General features: G+C 40.9%; 2 protein-coding genes across 3 annotated transcripts; both read left to right on the forward strand.

Annotated features, from left to right (window-relative positions):
- The first annotated feature begins 400 nt into the window (after positions 1-400).
- amt (aminomethyltransferase) lies at positions 401-8,022 on the forward strand. The gene is made up of 9 exons (XM_069526117.1): positions 401-1,047; positions 3,772-3,939; positions 4,371-4,451; positions 4,651-4,782; positions 4,906-4,984; positions 5,286-5,431; positions 5,751-5,931; positions 6,396-6,551; positions 6,844-8,022. Exons 1-9 carry the CDS (start codon positions 913-915, stop codon positions 7,017-7,019), a joined length of 1,254 nt encoding a protein of 417 aa, XP_069382218.1. The 5' UTR covers positions 401-912; the 3' UTR covers positions 7,020-8,022.
- Positions 8,023-8,325: 303 nt separating this feature from the next.
- ifrd2 (interferon-related developmental regulator 2) lies at positions 8,326-22,229 on the forward strand. Of its 2 annotated transcripts, XM_020089342.2 has the most exons (13): positions 8,406-8,881; positions 10,169-10,225; positions 13,892-14,008; positions 14,168-14,252; positions 14,664-14,788; positions 14,941-15,098; positions 16,139-16,192; positions 16,846-17,024; positions 17,653-17,761; positions 17,984-18,118; positions 18,214-18,342; positions 19,390-19,482; positions 20,631-22,229. In XM_020089342.2, exons 1-13 carry the CDS (start codon positions 8,839-8,841, stop codon positions 20,709-20,711), a joined length of 1,365 nt encoding a protein of 454 aa, XP_019944901.2. In that variant the 5' UTR covers positions 8,406-8,838; the 3' UTR covers positions 20,712-22,229. The 2 variants fall into 2 exon arrangements, with proteins under 2 accessions (XP_019944902.2, XP_019944901.2); XM_020089343.2 differs by lacking the exon at positions 10,169-10,225 and having other exon boundaries at positions 8,326-8,881.
- The last annotated feature ends 248 nt before the right edge of the window (positions 22,230-22,477 follow it).

Here is a 22,477-nt window from a genome sequence, read left to right on the forward strand (position 1 = left end):
CAAAGGATGACTCAATGATCTGGTGGAGGGCATGATGGGATATACAGGGATAAACACACACACACAAATACATCAGGGACAAAAGTCAAAGTGGAACACACTTATCTGACCTCATTTGATGGATTCAAATGCAAAATTAACACAGTTTTATAAATGACAGATATTAGATAAGCAGGAATTTATTTCTTTTCAAGGGTTTTTTCAATTAAAATGAGCATAAACAAGACTAGAGAGTCTGTGGCCCTGGAGAAGCTGTGGCAGTCTGTATGCATAAACCCTGCTGTCTATATGCATAAATCATACAGTCTATATGTATAAAACCTACAGTCTAAACCCTACAGTCTATACGCATAAACCATAAGGTCTATATCAATAAAACCTACAGTCTACTGTGTGCACGTAAACAGTAATTTTTTTATTTAGATAAACCCTACAATGTATGTACAAAAAAACATATTATATGCATAAACCCTAGTCTGTAAGTGTAAACTACACTCTATAAGCATAAACCATACAATCTATAATCATAAACTCCTCAGTCTATAAGCACAAACTCCTCAGTCTATAGGAACAAATTCCTCAGTCTATGATAATAAACCATGCAGTTTATAATCATAAACCATACATGATATAATCATAAATCTCACAGTCTATTGGCATAAGCTCACTTTCTATAGGAATAAACGTCAGTGTTTATATGCATTAACATCCTGCAGCGAAAACAGACTCATTGACTCCATTTCCCATGAGCCTTTGCTCCTCCCTTGAGTCGCTGTGGCTTCACGTGTTTCGGTCAGGAGAGCAGAGGATCCACAGTGTGGAGTCTTCGGATTGAGTCACACAGCGGAAGTGTTGCAGTGTGAGGAGCACCGAGTGAGCGTGAGACTCTTCAGCGGGAACTCAGGCGGCATCATGTGGGCTCGGGGGCTGGTCGGGGTCGGGGGCTTCGGTCTCGCGTTGCGGGTTTCACGGGACGATTTGCTGCGGGTCGCTGGGCTTGGATGTGCGGGGAGGAGGCAGCAGCAGAGACCGGCGTCAAGTGCAGAGGTGAGAGGAGTGAAATGTTACTTCTGTCGCTGCAAGTTCTCCCAAGTACTGAAGAAAGACTGCAGCGAGTTCCTGGCCGGAGGATCAGGATATGAACAGATGATCCGTGTCTTTGCTCTGTGGTGAAATGTTCAACAACCTCACCCATAAATGTTCTGTCATGATTCTATTATGAAACTGATCTGACAGTAAACGTGGCCCTGACACGATCCCAGAGGAAACACAAACCCACAGCTCATCTAACCATCCCATCCAGTTTTCAGAGCTGGTGACATACACACTCAGTCAAATGTTCAGTATTTATTTCAGAGCTTTCTCGTCACAGAGCCAGAGAGTCCGTTTTACTTATTGTTTTGGTTCTGTGTGGTTATTTTAAACACGTTTTATTTAATTAGGGTTTATTTTAATATTTTGAATTCCAAAGTCAGACTGAATATTCTCTAGAATGAAAAGTGCATTGGGGTTCGTAATGGTAATGCTTGCGTTATTATGCCATTATATTATCGTAATATCTGTGGTATAAGTGTCTCTAAATGATGATGATAATATCACTTACTAATAATTTGTGGGGCAATATATCGTACAACATGATTTGGTGTAGTCCTGAGGTGAGATTATATGCATATAAACACCTTCTCAAAAGATATTTATCTGATTCTCTCATATATTCTTTTCAATAAAAGTTTGAACCATCATGTGTGATAATTGACCTCATTAATAGGTTTAATATGAGCTGATCTTGTGCTTTGTCCAAGGCTCTTATTCAAAGTTTTACTTGTAAAACTGTAAAGCTACTTAGGATATAAGTGGAGAAAGTGTTGGAGGAGCTATGTTCCTCTTTCAACTTTAGTCCAGAGATCCACAGAATAATAATCTCAATTCCTCTTTTTTGGTTTTGTTTTACATTCCAGTAATAAGAGTGTGACAGGAGTGTGTCACCACAGCTCATGCAGATATAATGTGCATCTGTCCCAGCAGACCGCCCTCCCTCGCTCTGCCTGCTTCACTTCACTGAGCTGCACCATGATTTTATTCAAACCACGAGTGACTGACTCTACAGCACTGCCAGCTCCGTCTGAGCTGCTGCTTAATTAACGTGTTGTGATCTCACCCTATAGTGAAATCTATTCATTCATTCACAAATGAGGTAAATGAAATACACAGCAGGGGTGTATGCAATGATTTAAAATGTATGTTTTCTGCAGTTTATCAAGCTGTTGTTGTTGTTCATGGATGTGGAAAAATTGTCAGCCGAACATAATTCATCAGCTGATCTTTATCTCTGAACGTTGCACAAAGTAAAATGGCAGAAAAGACTAAAGTCCTGATGTGGATTGTTGAAATCTGTAACACTCCATTGTGTGTGTGTGTGTGTGTGTGTGTGTGTGTGATTGTGATTGTGTGTGTGTGTTTGCGTGCGTGTGTGCATATCACAGCCTCCCCTCCGACTCTGACAGCCGACTTTGGACTTGAGCATTCTGGTACAAATGCGGTTGAGTCTTATGTAGAATGCCGACACACTATAACCCATAATGCACTGCTGCTTGTGCCGCGCTGATAAGCCCCCCCACCTTTCACTGGCTAGTTCAAAGGTCAGATGTTGGGGTGTAAAAAAACAGAACATGATGAGCGTGGAAACTGACTGACAGGACATTTGACTCTTTAATCGGGCTATAAACTGCTGAGCTGTATATTAAACAAATGTGATTATTAAGTCTCTCATCACAGTTATATTTGCAAAACACACTGTAATAGATTAACCAGTTTAATCAGTGGGACTGAAAGAGACCTGATCAGGGAGGACATATGCTGGATTCCCTCATGATGTTCAAAAGAGAAAGTCTCTGTACTCTACAGAGGAAATTTAAATAATACAGAAATACACATATTGGTATCTTGTTTGCAATTAAGGAAGCAAACCTTTCGAAGTTATTTTTTCAATTATAGGAGTTGCCTTGTTATAACATTCACTGACACCATTATATCAATTAGATATGATAAGATAGTTTATCATTTACTGTGTTACATCAGCAAAGAGTGAAAAACACAACCAGTTAAGGTGTTAATAAGTAGAAAATGCTAAATAAACACAAGTAACTATTAAAAGTATACATTTGTACAATATAAACAAACTACAGGGTAACAGTATTGCAGTTATATGAAATATGAAATTGCACTAATTCCATTTAAAAAAAACTTATGCCAACATTAACATTTTAAGTATTTTATCATTGTTTACATTTGAAAAAATCTGCACCTTAAAGATACATATTTACAAATGTCTATTTCTTATAACCATTAAAACTAGAATAGCTGGAAAAGCCTAACGGGGCTTGACGGTGGTATGTGTCAAATATGCGACTTCAATCAAGTCACACAAAATTGCACACAGTCATATAGATATCAGTTCCCTAATGTGCCCGATTTCTTTCACCAGGATACATGAAATATTCCCTAGAAAACTGATGAAAATCACGATGTTAGAGATGAGAAATTCCTGGATATGCCCCTTTGTCCAGATCCTTCCCAAAATTAAATGGGTTCTTTCTACGCCCATGGTCCATCCTTCCACCAAGTTTTATTGAGATCTGTTCTGTAGTTTTAAAGTGATCCTCCGGTGACATTATGAGCTTGACGGAGGTCATTATTTGACTGTATTCAAACTCTGGACCTTGAATGTTTCTGTTATTTTGTACACTCATCATAGTGTTGTGTTTTCCCCAGGCGGCCTTGAAGAAGACTCAGCTGTTTGACTTCCACAGAGAACATGGGGGGAAGATGGTGGAGTTTGCTGGCTGGAGTATGCCTGTCCAGTACAAAGACAGCCACATCGCCTCCCACATGCACACCAGAGAGCACTGCTCCATCTTCGACGTCAGCCACATGCTGCAGGTGGGACAAGTGTGAACTGGCACACACAGACAGATACACCTCTGAACCATAGACTGTAAGATGGACGAAGCCTCTCCACTTACTCCCACTAACCAGAAAAACTATGCTAAAATATCCTAGATACAAATGCTGCCATCTTGTAGCTCCAACATCATTTACAGTAGCAATGTCCATGTCCCATTCACTAACATGGAGGGGGGCAATCAAGACCCTTTGAGTCCTCTGCTTCACTTTTGGGGAACAGGCCATCTTTATATACAGTCTATAGTCTAGACATGTGCATATACATGTAAGCTCCAATATCAAATAAACAGACATGTCATCATAGTATAACATGGTAATCAGTCAGATGACAGTTTTATTTGAATTCATGACTACATAAAACTTTTCCTGTTTCTATATATAATCCTGTCCCTTTGTTTTCCCGTCAGACCAAAGTCCACGGCAAAGACAGAGTGAAGTTCATGGAGTCTCTGGTGGTGGCAGATATTGCAGAACTTAAGGACAACCAGGTGAGATAAAGGGGTGTGTCACTGAGAACCTGCATCGACTCAGTGAGTCTTGAGTCCACTTGGTTAAAGTGGAATCAAGCTGCCAATTTAACACTGATAAATGATCATCCTTCAAGAGTTGATATGTTGATATTCTGTTTCCACTATTTTAACAGGTTTCTGCTAATTGTGTCTTCTTCTCTCCTCCCTCACCCCCAAGGGGACGTTGTCCCTCTTCACCACTGAGAAAGGAGGGATCATCGATGACCTCATAGTGACAAGGACAGACCAGGGCTACCTCTACGTCGTCTCCAACGCTGGCTGTGCAGACAAGGACTCAGCTCTTATGAAGGTAAATGCAAACAAACATTGTACGTTGAGTGACGGGTCTGGAGTCAGAGAGACTGATACTAACTGTGTGTGTGTGTGTGTGTGTGTGTGTGTGTGTGTGTGTGTGTGTGTGTTTTGCCTATAGAACAGACTGGCAGAGTTCAAAGCTGCGGGTCTTGATGTGGATCTGGAGTTTCTTGATGAGGCACTGATTGCTGTGCAGGGTAAAATCCTTCCTTCTATCCATCCATCAATCCTTCTTTCTTTCCTTCTTTCCTCCATCCATCCTGTCTAATTATCCTGTCTGTCCTATATCTCTGTTATCGCCTGATGTTTCAGTTTCACTCTTTTCATGTATTCTTTGTAGTTTTACTTCCTTCCTTCCTCTATTAATCCTTTATTACTGTTACTGTTTGACCTGTGTGTGTGTGTGTGTGTGTGTGTGCGCGTGTGCATGTTTATGTTTCCTCCTCTGCCCTCCATGTCTCAGGTTATGTGGATTAATAATAAACTGTGTGTTGTCAGGCCCGTCCATGTCTCGGGTGCTGCAGGAGGGGCTGAAGGAGGACCTGAGTAAACTCACCTTCATGAGCTCGGCCCTGGCCACTGTGTTTGGTGTTCCTGGCTGCAGGGTCACTCGCTGTGGATACACTGGAGAGGACGGAGTGGAGGTGAGCTTCTGTCTTACTTTTCTGTGTGACCAATTTCCTTAAAACATTTTTTTACATAAAAATAACTTTATTAGTGTTTGTTGTCAGTCAACGTGGTTATCATGGTGCTATGTCCCACACTGTTAAACATTCCAAATATTCTGTTTGTAATGAACATGTTGCTTCATTTCAAATGTGTGTTTTATGATATGAATATTTTTCTTTTTCACATTCTTTATCTGCTGGACCTCAGTATAAATAGATGTGGATACTGAGACTTTGCTTCTTTGTGTGTGTGTGTTTGTGTGTGTGTGTGTGTGTGTGTGTGTGCGTGTGTCAGATCTCCGTCCCTCAGTCCAGAGTGGTGGAGCTGACGGAGAAGCTGCTGGCAAACAGCGAGGTGAAGCTGGCTGGTTTGGGCTCCAGGGACAGTTTGAGGCTTGAAGCGGGGCTTTGTCTCTATGGCAACGACATCGATGAGACTACCACACCTGTGGAGGCCACCCTGGTGTGGACCATAGGTGAGGTTCAAGTGTTGATTACATAATATTTCGATCTATGCAAAACATAAAAGTCATATTTTAAGTACATAGTTGTCTCTGGAAGTTTTATAAATACAATATATTCAATACCATGAATATATTCAAAGACCTGGACGGGTTAAAACTATTACAGTAATTGAATTATTTATTTTAGAATGTCAATACTGCTATGTTAAGATGTTTAAATCAGTTCCCAATCATTTTATTGTGTAAAAGCCCATGTGTAAGCAGTTTGTTGTATTGGGATCGTAGTAAGTTTCTTCATAGAAAAATTAAACAATCCTGGTGAAAATTGATGGAGTAAAGTTCAGGCCGTTTTCATTCAAATCTAAGAGCATTTTTGTCTAAACTGACCAAATTAAACTTGAGGTTTCGGTGTCCCTGCATGTGTGTATCTGTGCCGTTACTCAGTCTGTTCTGTGTAATAACTCCTGAACTTGCAGGCAAACGTAGACGTCAGACAAAGGATTTCCCTGGTGCCAACATCATCATACCCCAGATCAAAGCCAAGACGGCCAGGAAGAGAGTGGGTCTGGTGTCCACCGGCCCCCCTGTCCGACAACACACACCCATCCTCAGCCCTGACGGGAAGGTTATAGGTGAGGAGTGGCGGTTTGTCGAGAGCTGTGAGATATGAGAATTGAGAATTTTATAGAATTTTAAAACATAAAAATTCAACACTTATATTTATAACTTACACCAAAGTAAATGCTAAAACTTAAATTCCATCATTTATGGACTTTTTTTCGTTTTAAAGGCCACAATGTGCAGAGTTTGTACATACAGCTTCTTGTTGATGATCCTGTGGTGTCGCCTCACCAAGTTCTGTTAAATTTTGTATTCTTTATTCTCTAAGAGATTTAAAGACATATCCTTCTCTGTTTCATTTAGGTGAGGTGACCAGTGGCTGCCCTTCTCCCTGCCTGAAAAAGAATGTTGCCATGGGTTACGTGGATGCTGCATTCGCTAAGAACGGAACAAACATCCAGGTCGAGGTCAGGAAGAAAGCAGTGCCGGCCACCGTCAGCAAGATGCCATTTGTACCCACTAACTACTACTCAGGATAGGAGGGACACACACACACACACACACACACACACACACACACACACACACACACACACACACACACTGCAGCATTACTCCACTCTGTCCCTTTTTTTTAGAAATGCTGCCCCCTTCTGATCACTTCCAGAAATGCAGCACCAATGGAAGACTGAAAAAAGTTGATTCAAACTGTAATGAAATAAAGTGTGTGTGTTTGTGTGTGTGTGTGTACTGGTCAGTCAGTATTCTACATGTGCGTGTTGAAGAAACACAGCATACACTAACATGGTTTCACTTGTTGATGGTTGTGCATTGAACTGTGAGCAGTTTATACATGAGATACATGGAATAAACTAGTCTGCGAATGAATGTATGAGCGCAGTGTATATGTGAACAGATGCTCTGTAAACGTGCTTCAAATACCAAGTTCTGGTTTTCTATTTTGTGACTCGCCAGCAGGTTGGACTGAATCTTTCTGCTCTTTCAGCAAGAACAAAAAAAAAATTACATTTTTTATTGTAGAATATAAGTTTTGCTAATGAATCATTCAAATCAACATTTTTCATCTGTCACTGCTGGACCAAAACAAACCAAAATATTCTTGTTTCGGGAGGGTTCTGGTTTTGTCTGTTTATTTGAACAATCACCAGATCTCATCTGATAAACTCTAAGTTTACTCCAGGTGTGGTACTATAATAGACTAACTAAGTTTAAAAGATGTTAATTGTTTTCTCTCTGACTGTATCTCTCTGACTACTGATGGAATGCAATTTCTTTAATATACTAGGACATTAACTTTTGACTTTTTGTTGATCGCTTTATGTCTTATTTCATTAAAATAATGATAAAATACTAAATATAGAAATAATGATAATGCTTGAAAGTGCACTGATTAGAGGTTAGATTAGATAGAACTTTATTGATACCTTTGGGAAGACTCCCTCAGGTAAATGAACATGTTTGAATGTGGATTTTTATATCATAATTTTAAAATGTCCTTCAATAAAGGCAATTTTCTCTGCATTGTGACCCACGGTTTTTATTTCGATTGTATAAAAACATTCTTAAAATCATCAAATAATATTAAAATGATTAAATGTTTGAATTTGATGAAATGGAGCATGGAGCAATGGTTCAAAAGAGTTTGAATTCTGTCTCTTTTTTTTAAAAAACAAGTATTTTTACCACTAATTCCATCTTTGGCCAAAATTCTAAATGCTGTTGTCAATTGTTAAAGATATACATTTTGGGGGGCTTTGCTTAAACATATTTAACGAGTTCAGCTGTATGATGTAATGACCTCTCACTGTGTTGAGTTAATGGTTCAGAAATATCAGCGCTAACGGGGGATGCTGACGGAACAAACCTGGCAACCCCGGCTGCCGGTGTGACCAGTCGTTACTGAGGAAGATGGTGGACTTCGTGACAGCAGCGTGCTCTCTACTCCGTCCCAAACACAGTGGAAACTGCGCTCTGTCTCAGCCCGGCATTAGATACAGATTACCCGGGGACAATCACAGATAATACACCGAGAGAACCGCGGAGGAGAGGGACTCTTTTCGCCTAGGACAACTCTCGATTTCCCGGTGCGAAGAGGGCGGAGAGTTGCGGAGCGTGGCGGCGGTTGGTGAAGGACGCTAGTCGTCGTTAGACAAAGTGTCAACACAAGTGTGGAGGAAGAGGGCGGTGTGTGGAGCTTCTCTCCCCCGGCCGAGGACAAGGTCTACGGACACTATCGAGCTTTTTATCTGCCTCCCACAAACCACATGTGAGCAGAGCAGCTAGCTAACTTGAGCTAGCTCTGTTGTGAAGTGTTGGATCAGAGCGCCGCTGCTGGAAATGCCGCGGAGCAAAAAGGGGAAACGTGGCTCCGGTAAACCGGGTGAGTAGCCTGTAGCCGAGGCGCCGTGCTAACTCACTGATGCAGCTTCTGACAAGAAAACCTCCGGAGTGTAATGACTGAATGTGACCGATTTAATCATAGTGACAGAACACGCTTTACACCGCGATCATCGCGCTGTCTTTTCTCCGTCCATGCGGCTTATTATAGCTCAGCGGCGTGACACTTATTTTAAAGCCACCATGAGCTCACTTCAGGTTAGTTAGCAAGTTTAGATCCACCGAGTATGTCTGCTAACCCCCTGGAGCCAGGCGTGCTACAAGTAGCTCCTGTAGGGTAAAGTAAGGTAAAGTTAACCAGGATGTGCTAATTTTAGCAGCAGTTTCGTGCCACTTAAAATTGGTGGGTGAGGACTATTGAACAGTCACATGCAACAAGTGCATCATGGGCTCATTGTATTTTAAAGGTCCAGTGTGTAAGATTCAGGTGAAAGGGAACTATTGGCAGACATTTAATGTGGATTAATCCTCATGATGTTTTCACTAGTTCGTTTCATCTAAATTGTATGAACTGTAGTTTTCTTTACCCCAGAAAATACCTTTATATTCAAATACTTCATATCTACATCGAGGGGACCCTCTCCCGCCGCCATCTTTTTTACATTAGTCCAGACTGGACAAACTAAACACCTTTTGAGTTTTTATGACATTTAAAGGCTACCACAGGTTCTTTTTCATGTTTGAAGTGGAGGGTGAGGTGAGGGGTGTTCAGCTGCAACGTGCAATTTAAACACTAGATATCACTAAATTCTACACCCTGCATCTTTAACACAGACAGCTGACAGGCAGTGAAGTTGCTGCTTTAAGAGACGCAGCCACACATGGTTTCTATCCATGTACTGCAGTGGTGTGCACTATGCATGTGCCTGGGAGAGGCGTCTCAGCCCCCTCACGTTTTATGTGTGACGTTGCCCTGGAAGCTCACACGTGCTAACACATGTATATAAAGACATACACAGATGCACACATGTGCTCACACATTTTTGTGAAGTGTACATTTGAACTTATTTTGTGCATTTGTGAGTGATGATATATATATATATAGTTTTATTATCACTATCTGAACTAGTGCAGTATTCTTAATTGTGCTTTAGTCTTTTCCTTGCAAAATTTCATCATTCAAAAAGTGGAGCTCTCTTCTGATTCTATTATTCTATTATGGTCACTCCTGCAACCCTTAACCCATCCCTCCATTCATCCACCACCCACCATCCGTCCCCCTTTCCCCCCTCCAAACTGTACCCCCTTTATTTCATTCATCCATCCTCAGGCTCTCTCCGTCAGGAGCTTCTTCAGCTGCAGCTGTCGACTAAGTCGTCTGTGAAAGGTAACTCCTCTGCCCCTTGACACCCCCCCGATCTCAGCTTCAGGTCCAGCTCGGGGCATGTCCAGCAGCCCTTGGACCTCACTGCAGTGCATGCAGGAACCCCAGCAGACACTCACTCACCTGATAACCCGTTGTGTGTGTTTCAGCTGCACTGAGCAGGTTTAACTCTGCCCTCATACAGTACCTGCTTGGTCTGCTTTAAAGTCTGACTGCCTGCCTGACTGTGTCACAGCCTCTTTGTGGTTTTACTGCGCAGTGTCACCAACATCACTCCATTACTGAGTGCCCCCCCCCCCCCCCCCCCCCCCCCCCCCCATGCATGTCATGCTGCTTGAACACCATGAGTTAACGGACAGTCCACCTTCATGCTGAGACTTTCTCATTCATCCAGCCTTCAACTTACATTTGGCTGATAACTACTAGTGTTGCCTTATCATCCCACGTGTGTGATCCCCTCATGTCAACACTTTTTTCTCTTATCTGCACTGACACAGACGAGTTTGAATTTCCAGGAGAGTTATGTTCTCTCTCACATCTGCACACGTGTACGTTAAGTCCTGTTAGTGTGACATTATTTATGTTGAGTTCAAGTCACAATATTGGTTTTGTATTGTCAATCTTTGTGGCTGCCTCTATGCTTCACCTGTTTATGTTTATTTTTATATTTTTCACAGGTAATTTGCTTTTGATCAGCAACTTTGTGTTATTCTCCACAGCATAATTGACATAATCTCACAGTATGTATCATTCGTAAAATTCAGTAGAATGTTGCAGTGAGATCAATGATGTCAAAATTGAATTTCGTTGCCTAAATTCTGAAGCCTTCAGGGAAATATTCTTTGGTTAATCCCAACATGCAAAATGCTTGTGGAGAGAACACAAATTCATATAAGCTCATTGAAAGTTATGTGTCTTGCCTTTAAACCTGTACTACACGATCAGTGGACTGAAATAGGCTCCCGCCCGTTTGGCTCGGAGTCTGTCAGCGGAGCCTCTAGCTCATGGACTGACGGCCAGAGCTGTGTGAATGATTGCTATGTAAGCTTAAAGTAGCAAAGTGGAGATGACACGTGAACCCCCCCATAGCTATGCTGTATGTGGGCAGGCTTGCATAGGAAGGTGTGTAATTTGTGTGTGTGTGTGTGTGTGTCTGTGCATGCGTGTGTATGCGTGTGTATTGACAGGGGAGTAACCTTTGCAATGGTTGGGAGTTCAAGGATGATGACTGGGAAATAACCGGCTGCTGCAGGCTTTATCTCAGCTGTCTGCTGTAGGTTTGTGAGTGAGTGCCTGCAGGCTGCATGTCAAAGAAATGAGAATATTACATAAGAAAGAGAAACGGTCGGGCTGCATTCAGGTTTAGCTTCAGTGAAAAACTAGATTTTGTTGAATGTTATCACTCAGGCATGTGAATGAAAATGACATTTTCATTCATTAATTTCTCTGAATTTAATTTAATATTTTTAAAAATTGAGTTCCTGTGCTTGTTTAGCTTTACAGTCATTGTCCACTAATGCTGCAACATAGTAATGTGTCAATGTGAAGACGCCCAAAAAATTATTACAATATTATTTGGTTGTACTGCACGATATCTAAAATATTATCTAACAGTATTGTTGAAGTCATATTAATTGGGCTCCTTTTCGTCTTGTAACTGCTGCATAAAAAATGTGACTGAGGTCAATCCAAAGCCTTTCCCACTCCCAGATGTTTCCTCCCCAAAACAACAAGTTTTATGATTTTAACTTGAGACTGCAGGCTGCAATGTTCACTGCCAGCTCAGCAGTACATGCACTTACACATGTGCTTTTACTGCTTATTGTGTAACGTTCTGACGCTGATGAAAAGGTAGTTATTATAACTATTAATAGGAACACACCCTGCACGTGTTGTGCTAAAAAGTGTCCTCCAACATTAGATGAGCAAATGTTGCAGCTATTGTAATCATGTTAGCAGGCAAATGAAATTTCAACAGAATAGAAGAGCATTGGAATGATTCTGGAATTTAAAAGTGAATTGGTCAACCAAAGCAGAAACTCAGCAGTGTTTTGGCTGGAGATCTCTTTTCCTCTGAATGCTTCATTTTCAGTTCGAAGAAAGGACAGAAAAGAAGATGTTATAACAATGACTCAACACCCTATTCAAGTCATATGGCTGAACTTTATCCCACTTTACTCAGTTTCCACGTTTTCAGCTCAAAGTTACACAACTACAACCCCCATGCTGCATTGATGCAACCATAGCAGTGACCTATTAGTTACCCCAACTGTACTGTTTGACCTGGACATAAACAAACACACGCACACACACACTGACCATTCTGGATCGCACACAGTGGTCTAATCCCTCCAACAGTAGAAAGCACTGAGCCAGCAGGAACCTGAGGGTTAGCTGGCCTCTAACCCTGTTCAGGGGTGGTGGGGGGGAAGCACTTACAGCTCATGTCTTAAATTGAAAAGGTCACTTTGCATAACTTAAGTTATTCCAAATAAATAACACAGTCCTTTAAGAGAGACCTCATTAGTAAGAATCAGTCTTATGTGGGGAGGAGGATAGATCTGCCTCTTAGAATAAGATTTTAATTCATCAGTCTCAGCGTGAAGCTTTTGCTGTGGTTCGCAAATGACAATTTGGGGTTTGCAATTCATCCCCATGCATTTGTGTGTGTTGAAGAGAACTCTGCTGGTGTACAGTTACTGACAAAAAAAGACAGCTGTGCAGGGGAGGCTTACAGTCAGCTTCCTTAAACCTGCTATTACTCAGGAATGGCAACTAGCCAACCCTTGTTAGTTTTGACTGCTTCTTGTTGGTGTTTTTATTTCACGTTGCAGAAATGAATATAATTGAATAAAGTAAAGTGACAATTGTAAGGTAGTTATTTATTGCAGGGATGTTGTCATTGCTAACACGTAAATATTAAGTGTTTCTGCTATTTTGTCCACTCCCCTAAATTGCAGCCTGATGAGAATAAGGCAGCACAGGGAAACACTTTGGACGGTAAAGGGAGGAAACAGCTGTTACGAAACATTCAAATATAATTTTATGATATACATTTTATAAATTATAAGTTATTAGGACCTGAACAGTACGAAGTTTACTTTGTGTAGTGTAAAAAGTTAGTCTGGAGTCCTGAGACATGAACAAGATCAGCGCATCCGCAATTGATACCTCAGCAAAATATGATGCATCCTCTGGTCTAAAAAGATCTGAAATAAAGAACTTCACAAGAAGACTTACAGTGTGTGCGGGGCTTGAGATCAGGCGTCAGTGCATACAATGGCTTGGACAACTCAGATTGGACCCGAACAGCATACCAAAGACCTCCCTGAGATGGACACCACCTGGACAATTCAGGCAAGGTCAGCCCAAAACAACTTGGCGCCAAGTAGAAAGAGATGTGTCTGACATGGGCAGAGGCCTGACATGAAGCCCAGGACAGGCCCAAATGGAGGCCGATCGTGGATGCCTTTTGCCCCTCAAGGGACGGGGAGGACTAGCAAACCTTTGACATAACCTAAGCATCAGAGTTTGTGTGCGACCTGAGACTCTATGCCAGAGTGAATAATTAATGCTGTCTGTCATCATCTAAATATAATATCTCTCCTTTCTCCTCTTTTCTTCCCTCTGTCTCACATTTTTAACATCATCATCTTCTTCTCTCTCCAGGTACCAAAAATGGGGTGAAGGGGGAGTCGGGTGCCAGTGATGATGAGCTCACGTCTGATATTCTCAGCCACTGCAGCAGTGCCAGCGAAACCGCTTCTGTGCTGGAAGAGGGCACAGGTTAGTACATAAATGCAGATACTACACACTGTCATAATATTATTGATCTTGGACAGTGACCATGTTACTTGTGTGCACCAAAATAAATAGATGCAGCGTAACAAGGATATTTTCCTCTTAAGCCTTTCATACAAATCCACTAATATGTGCAAAACTCAGGAGCTGAGCAGGTGGATGAGCAGACCGCCCAGGAGGAAACAGAAGACAAACTCAAACAATGTATAGACAACCTGATGGATAAAAGGTGAGGGATTACTTTTACCCACTCACTCTCAAACATGAAATTAGGGAATGTCAACAAAGACAAAGTGGGAAGATAAATGCAAATTGTTACTGCAACCTTTTGTACCTTGCTAATTCCTTTATTTAAATTGAATCTATCCTATATTTATCTTGTTAACCACACCTAGTTTAAATATAATTTATTTATAACAGTATTATACATTGTACATCCATTTATCAACGTACAGGCTCAGTACTGTAGATATATATGCTATCCTTTTCCAAAATTCTGATTTTAATTTCTACTTTGTGCTTAAGCTTATAAAGTGATAGATTAAATACATTATACAAGATTTATTGTAATGGCAGACATTACAGAAAATAATGTTGCTGAATATTTCCCCTTCTCTCTTTCCTTGTCTCTTTCACTCAGTGCTAAGACTCGGCTTGCCGGCCTCGAGTCGTTGCGACAGGCCTTCTCCTCCAGAGTACTGTACGACTTCCTGATAGAGAGACGCCTCACTATTGGCGACTGCCTGGAAAGAAGCCTTAAAAAAGGTGAGAGTTGGCAAGAAGGGGAACTTTACTTAATGGTTGCTTAACTGTAGTAGAAACCATATATTTCTATATGGGACTTTCTGTTTCTTGGGGTGGTACTACAGTAAACTTATAACCTATTATTTTCCCTCCTGTTCCATCTGTGTGTCCAGGCAATGGAGAGGAGCAGGCGGCGGCTGCCACAGTCTTCACCCTGCTCTGTATCCAGCTCGGGAGTGGAGACGAGGCAGAGGAGGGCTTCAAGGTGCTTCGCCCCATCCTCACTGCCATCCTGATTGACAACAGTGCCAGTATAGCAGCCCGCCAGAGTGTGAGTAATGACGTCAACCTTCTCTGATATTGTACAAGATTTAGGGTTTGGGATTAGCTTCAATCTCTATAATCCTTTGTTGGAAAAAGAGAAAAGAGCAGAAAAGGAAAGTATATGACAGTTTATGCGTCATAACACCTCGGTCAACTGCTGTTTTCTGTCAACTGTGTCCATTTTGGAAACAAACAGAAAACATAAAAGCAAAAGGCAGTGTTTAGGGGACTCTTGAGGACCACTCCCACAATGTGACATTACCAGTAGCCATTACTTAGTCTATGGGTTGGAAACTCATATCAGTCATACTGGCCCGTAAAAGAGTAATATGTCTATAAATACATAGTTTATTTTCTTAATTGTTGCTTAGCTGAAGTAGAAACCACATAATTGTTTCATGGTGGAGTTTGAAAACACTGAAGGAACAATGTAAAGGTTATTCCAAAGTATAACCACTTTGACTTCTTGTTTTTTCCAAATAACCTACTGGAACAGGTTGTTTCTGAAGTGACTTGATGTTAGCTAGCCCTACAGTCAGTGGAGTTACATGCAGCCAAAGAACCCAATTTGTGATCATATAAGACAGAGTTTGGACTTTTAAAATCCATGTAAACACCTTAGTGGAAACACCTTAGTCTGATCTACATCAGTGAAAAAAGGACCATAACGGACATCTCAAAATCGGAAAAGAACACCTAGATAAGTCGTGCATTGTTGGCATTCTAACAGCACGTATACTCAGCCATCGTATCTAAATCGAGTTTTGCATTCTGCGCATGCTCGAGGAATTTCCGCCGGGGCTTTCACCCGGAAGTGGAATGAGACGGCTCTGGTAATAAATAGTAGTGTTGTTGCCGGATAAGGTCAAATGACACCATGGCTTCAACGAAATCAACAACTCACTTCTGGACGGACGAGGAGACCTGATAGAAATGTCGCCAGATAGTTTGTTCAAGCTATCCCATGTATACGTACTGACTGTATTAGGAATTAAGAGAGGAATTGCAGTGTCACTGTCCCTGTTTAATCACTGAATTTTCTTGCAGTGTGCCAGAGCTCTGGGGATGTGCTGCTATGTGTCTGCTGCTGAGGACGGAGAGGTGAGAACAAAGTGTTAAAGTGTTGCAGGGAAATATTTGCATCACCGTGAATAGTTTGAGTGCTGCACTTGAATTTTCAAGTTAGGACTTCAGAGCTTTTACTCTACTAATTGTTACACCTAATGTACAAACTAAAATAGTAAGAAAATTAAGACCCAAGGCGCCGGATAAAAACTCACTCTAAAACCTAGCGTTGTTTGAAAGCAACCCCCTTAAACCTGAGGGCTTCCTGAATTTGGAGAAACATTTGGCTTTCATCATAAATCATTGCCTTTTCCATAAATAAAAAATAACAAAACAATAAAGCTGGCTAGTTCGCCGAGATCCCTCCTTAACTTCCTGTTCCTCCTCAAACACATCTCTTTGTGAGCAGGAACATCCTCTGGGTCTGAATCTACTTCATTGTTTTTTTTTTAATGAAACATCTGCTTCAGTATCACTCCCCTTCCTTAAATCGTCAGCCATTGTCTGAAACGCTCGAAAGAAAGAAGAACACAAACAAAAACCCTTTAAAATTGTCCAGATAAAATCTCATCAAATGAGGGTTAACTCAACAATGGCAGAATTAATTAGTAAGTTTCACTTTCTCATACCTCATTAAATGTTTTTTCTTTTTTTCCTCTCCCCCCCAACATTGTTGCTGAATCGGACAGGACTTGATCAAGTCACTGGCCCTCCTGGAGAGCATATTCATGTCTTCCTACCCCAACAGAGAGGGGACGCTGCCCACTCCTAAACCTGGGAGTCCGGGTCTTCACGGTGCTGCTCTACAGGCCTGGTCACTGCTGGTCACCCTGTGTCCTGCGTCCAGACTGACTGTGCTGCTCGACCTGTGAGTGCAACAAACTCAGTATTCACAATGACAACTCTAATCTGAGTTAATGTCCAAAAGTGTAAAATTGTTTCTCTTCACTGGTCTCATTCACAAGAAAATGCTGCAACCGCCAACTAATTTCACATTAGCACTGTACCATCATTTTTCCACTGTTCAAAACACCCACTAACACCTGGCTGTTGCCCGCAATGGCGACAATCAGCATTCAACTCCCTGGTCAAATGGCTCTGCAGCAGACATGGGCTTCATTCGGGCCACGCTCTGATCTGCAGTGATCGAAGCGAGACACCTGGGTGAACACGCTGAAAGAGACACCTCAGTTTTTGCTGGGTCTGTGGTAATAAATTTAAAATGTGTTTCACACCTGTTTCTACGTGGTATTTACCGTCAATATTAGCAGAGTCCACCTGTTGGGAAATGTTCAACTTTACTACACTAGCAGTTAAGTATTTCTGGTGTTTATGATCCCCGGCTGTGTGCAAGCAGAATGTGAGAAACCCTGTTCTCTCTTCTTGTTTTCCCATTACTCTCACTTCCACTCACTTCTGTTAACCTTTATGGACATGACATTTTGAATAATGGTGTAACTAACAGTTATTCTCTTGCTCCATTTTCTTATTTGCAGTCACCTCCCCAAACTGCAGGTGTGTCTGCAGAGCAATGACGTCAACTACAGGATCGCAGTGGGAGAGACCATCGCCCTTCTGGTGGAGCTGGGCCGAGAAATAGATGAGGTACACAGACAGTTGTTCACCTGTTTTGCATAAACTAAATGTGGGACACACACACAGTCTATTAAGTAAAAGGGCAAGAAGGGAGATGCTTTTTTCCCATGACACCCATGCATATTTATAGTTTAACAATATCTCTGTTGTTAGTTCAATTACTGTAAATAATGCTACATTACTGTACCACAGGTTTGTCACTAATGTGTGTGTGTTTGTTTGTGTGTGTAGGAATTTGAGGTGATGGACAGTGAAAGTCTGTGTGAATCTCTGAAGGGTTTAGCAACAGATGGCAACAAACACCGAGCCAAGAACGACAGGAGAAAACAACGCTCCATCTTCAGAGAGGTTTTACATTATATAGAGGTTTGTTTTATATATGCAAAGTTTATATTTGTTGCTACTGATTGATGTCACTTTTTTGGCTTTCATTTTGTGACGTCTCTTTTCTTCTCCGGTAGAACGAGGACTTCACAGAGGAGAGGATCAGGTTTGGAGTGGAGAGCGTTTACATCGACGGCTGGATGAGGAGACGAATCTATGATACCTTCAAAGAAATCCTGGAGTCTGGAGTCAGACACCACCTACAGGTCAGGAAACACACTAAATGTAAAGGAGGAGTCTGAAGATTTTGTATCTCCAGCATCTGGTCGGATGTGGTTGCTTCTGTGCTACATATGTTTGTGTTACCATCTTTGAGTGGTAGCAGTTTGACACACTTCTGCTTTCACATCTGGAGTGGACACCACTAAACAAACATTTTGAGCAGGAATGCTAATATGTGCCTGCAGAGCCAACAGGTTCAGGCCTCGTCCACAGGAATCTTTTAAAACCCTTTTTTTCCTATATGTTTTGTTCACATAATGTAATTTTTGTTTTAGTTCAGTGAAAACCGATCTTTCACACATCTCCCCTCAGGGTGAAGATGTTTTTAGTTTTTAAGTGTTGATGTGTAAACAGGAAAAACTTTTTTGCAGTGGCAGGGAGAGATCAACACATAATGCAACTTGGGAAAACACATGAAACAAGATTAAAAAATAATCTAATTCATAAAACATCTCTATCGATTTGTCTACACATGAGTTGCAAATATAAACAACACAATCAAATACAGAAAGCATTCAACAACAAGCACACTCCAGCCGAGTTCATCATCTTTTATGTCCCCTGGAAACAGCTGTTGTTGTTTGTTTTTTGTTGCAGTGTCTTTTTGTGTCGTGTGTATTGAGTGATGTGAAAATTATAATTTTTTTTCTGAGTTTGTGTGTTATAAATGTGCATGTTTTTTATGCCTCTGCATCAGCGACAGCCAGTGGCAGGAGGCAATATGTTTTCGGGTTTTACATCCCATTCTTGTGAACACGATATCTCAAGAAAGCCTTGAGGGAATTTCTTCAGATTTGTTACAATTGTTCACAAAGTCAAAATTATATTGATGTGAATATAAATATTAAAAATATTTATTTAAATTTTGTCTGAAAGCATTGTGTGCATGCTGTTGGTAGATCTTTTGTCAAGTCGTTCTTGCACTGAAAGATTTGACCAATAATGGCTCATTAAAAAGGAAATGCAAAATAAAACTTGTTTATGTCCATAAATTATGCTCACAACGTGTGTTTGTGTTTGTTTTGATGCAGTTCAACCCACTACTCAGAGACATCTTCGGACTTGGCGCCCCCCTCATCCTGGACCCTGCTGTCAGAGGCAACAAGATCTCACGATTTGAGAAGGTGACAGCCTCTATTTTTTTCTTCAGTCTCAACTTGCCCATTAGGACAATCCAACTTTATGTGTTATTACATTTTTATGCCGCTGTGTTCATGTTGTCTGTACGTTTGTTCATAGGTATGTGCATCTGCACTATGTACGTCAGTCAGACTGAGTCGGTGAGGTAGTCGTAATAAGTACATTAATAAGTTGGTTAGTGAGTGAATGACAAAGACAATGTTTGCATAGACACAAATATTCAGATTTTATCTGATTAAAAAAATTGTCTTAATAAGACCCTGTCATGTAAACAGCTCATTAATACTGTAACACTATTTGATCAGAGCCATGAATCCTGTATCTATATTTAGACACACACACACACACAATCACAGGCAGAGTTCACAGTGTGCATGGCCCTCCTTCTACAATGCTGCCTCTTCTTCCTCATTTCGATGAAGGGCTCATCTCTCTGCACAGCCTTGAGTCGGCTCTGTCTGATGGCATTGAACAAGTCTTCCCTGAGCCGGTTCACTGTGTCCTGCCGCTGTGTGGCAGAACTGTGAGTTGGGCCGTAGGAAGAGGGGCTAAAAAGCCAAAGTCCACAAGCCTGAACAATAGAAACACATGAAATTCATAATTTAAACTCCAGTCCAACATCAACACAAGCAGTGCTCTTATTTCTCTTATAAGTGAATCTACTTAAGTCTAAAGACACCACTCTGTGAAACATTCCTCAGCAGAGAGCAACATGTAACCAGAGCCAGCAACACAAATTCATGTGAAAACCAAACACTTTTGAGAAAAACTGAGTTTTGGTGAATTTAGTATTTTATTTTTCACTTTCCTAAAGTTTGTGCTGGTTTTCAACATTTTAGTGAATTTCTCAAGAAGTAAGCAGAGACCTTTATGAAACAAATCAGGCATGTGTGGAGTGCTAATATCTATGAACCAATAACATTTAGTGCACATCTGAATAATGATCTGAATATATCTGATCTCAATACATGTATGTATGCAATATGATACTCGGTCAATCAGCCTTGGTGGAGGTATTCGCTCTCCGAGTCTCCTACAAGTTTTTCTTCTTATTATCCTCATCTTTTGTGTGATAATAGAACCTGAGAAGTATAAAAATGGGACACGTCTTTTTGTCTTCCTTCTTCAACAGCATCTTTTCAACTCTGCTGCCTTCAAGGCCAGGACAAAACAGAGGAGCAAAGTCAGGGACAAACGGGCTGACGTCATGTGAGAGACGGACGAGGACGGAGCGAAGGGACGAGTAAGCGAGGAAATTTCCAGGCTCTACTAAGACGGATACAAAATGATGCCTTTGGCGCTTCAGCTGTCAGACACACTCCCTCGACGGGGGCTTTTTCCACATGTGCTTTTCACCTGCGACTTAACTCTACTGATTCAAGATGGCCGCCATTTATTCTTCCTTTGATGAACAGTTTTAAAGTTCTTCCAACAACAACAGCTGCTTACAGTATCTTCTACATAATATTAAATCAATTATTCAATTTATTTCATGCAGTATAAAACAACTTGACTTCACAGAAGAGTAAATGTTCTGTGAACACATTAACTGGGATCCTCAGAAATGCCGTTTTACAATCAAAAATCACAGAGAAAGTGAAGTAGTAGTAGTAGTAGTAGTAGTAGTAGTAGTAGTAAGACATTTCAAAGCTTTATGGTACATTTCAGATCTTTGGAACAGCCACTGAAAACCCTCTTTGGTGCTGATGAGTATTGTTTTTGATGCTCAGTTCTAGCTGCTGCCCTGTGGTTTGGCTAGTCAGTCAAATCTTTTTAATCCTCATTACTGTTGCCTTTGCCTGGACACAACAAGTCCCGGTTGTTTGAATTAGTGCATTTGAACTTCTGTAGTTAATTAAAAAGCAAAAAGAGCCATGGAAATATATTCTGACAGAACAATTTTTCCGTTCGATGGGTTAAATTTTTCCTCGCTAACACCCACATTCGTCCCCTCTCCTCTTTTACACTCAGTCACTACTTCAGCTGCCAAACCAGAAACTGACGTTACAAACAGTGCAAGAAAAAGTGTGTGGTGTGAGTTTTATTTGAATTTTATTTAACATCATCGGGTAAAAAAGGAAGTGAATACTAATTAAAAGAGTGAATCAATGAGCTGATATAGTCTTCTTTATAATTCATATTTTTGAGAGGAAAAATACGTTTTAACCATTTCTGGTGGATAATTGTATTTTACTTTCTAATTTATTAATGGAACATTGTGATTTTTAAGAAACTAAGAACTGTTTACAGACACAATTATGGGAAAAATATTCTATTTTGTTGTATTCATTGTATTTTAATGCAGGTTCGGAGGGTCATACAATCTAGCCATGTGTATGTATTGCACATATACTGTACATAGGGACTCATGAGTAGATGTCTACTTGAATCATTGGATGCATTTGAATGATTTTCCCTCTTGATGGGCAGTGAACACATTTACATACAGGCCACTATAACCAGAGCTGCTGATCAGAAGAGTTTGGTGGAGTTGCTGTATTCAGTAGTGGTCAGGTTTGCATCCACAAATCATCGATTATAATGTTTCAATTTAAATGACACCATTAACAGCTGCCTGAATGTTTCTGTACCGTGTTGAATATTCCTCTCCAGCTGTTGAGCATCTGTTTGACTCCTGTATTACAGCCTCTTCAAACTGTCTCATCAGTAGTTCCGGTGTTGAGGCATAAGGGATCATGGATCTTAAGAGAATAAAAGACTGTGACCACTTTCTTTGTGTCTTTTGTGATTTTGAAAAAGTTTTTGTTGCCTTTCTGCCCTGGAAATATAAGTTTTGTGGAATGAAGAGGGGAAAGGTGAATGTCTATACACAATGAAGTTAATGGTGTAAGTAATCAGATATTACCACTCTGATGACCTTAACAAAAGGTTCATGTTATAGCCTCAGATCATCTGATAAACTCAAAAACAAACAGGTGAAAGGTGCTCTTTAACAGTCTGAGTCAGACAAATATGTGA

The sequence above is a fragment of the Paralichthys olivaceus genome, chromosome 6, assembly GCF_024713975.1.
Source record: "Paralichthys olivaceus isolate ysfri-2021 chromosome 6, ASM2471397v2, whole genome shotgun sequence".
Taxonomy (NCBI): Eukaryota; Metazoa; Chordata; class Actinopteri; order Pleuronectiformes; family Paralichthyidae; genus Paralichthys; species Paralichthys olivaceus.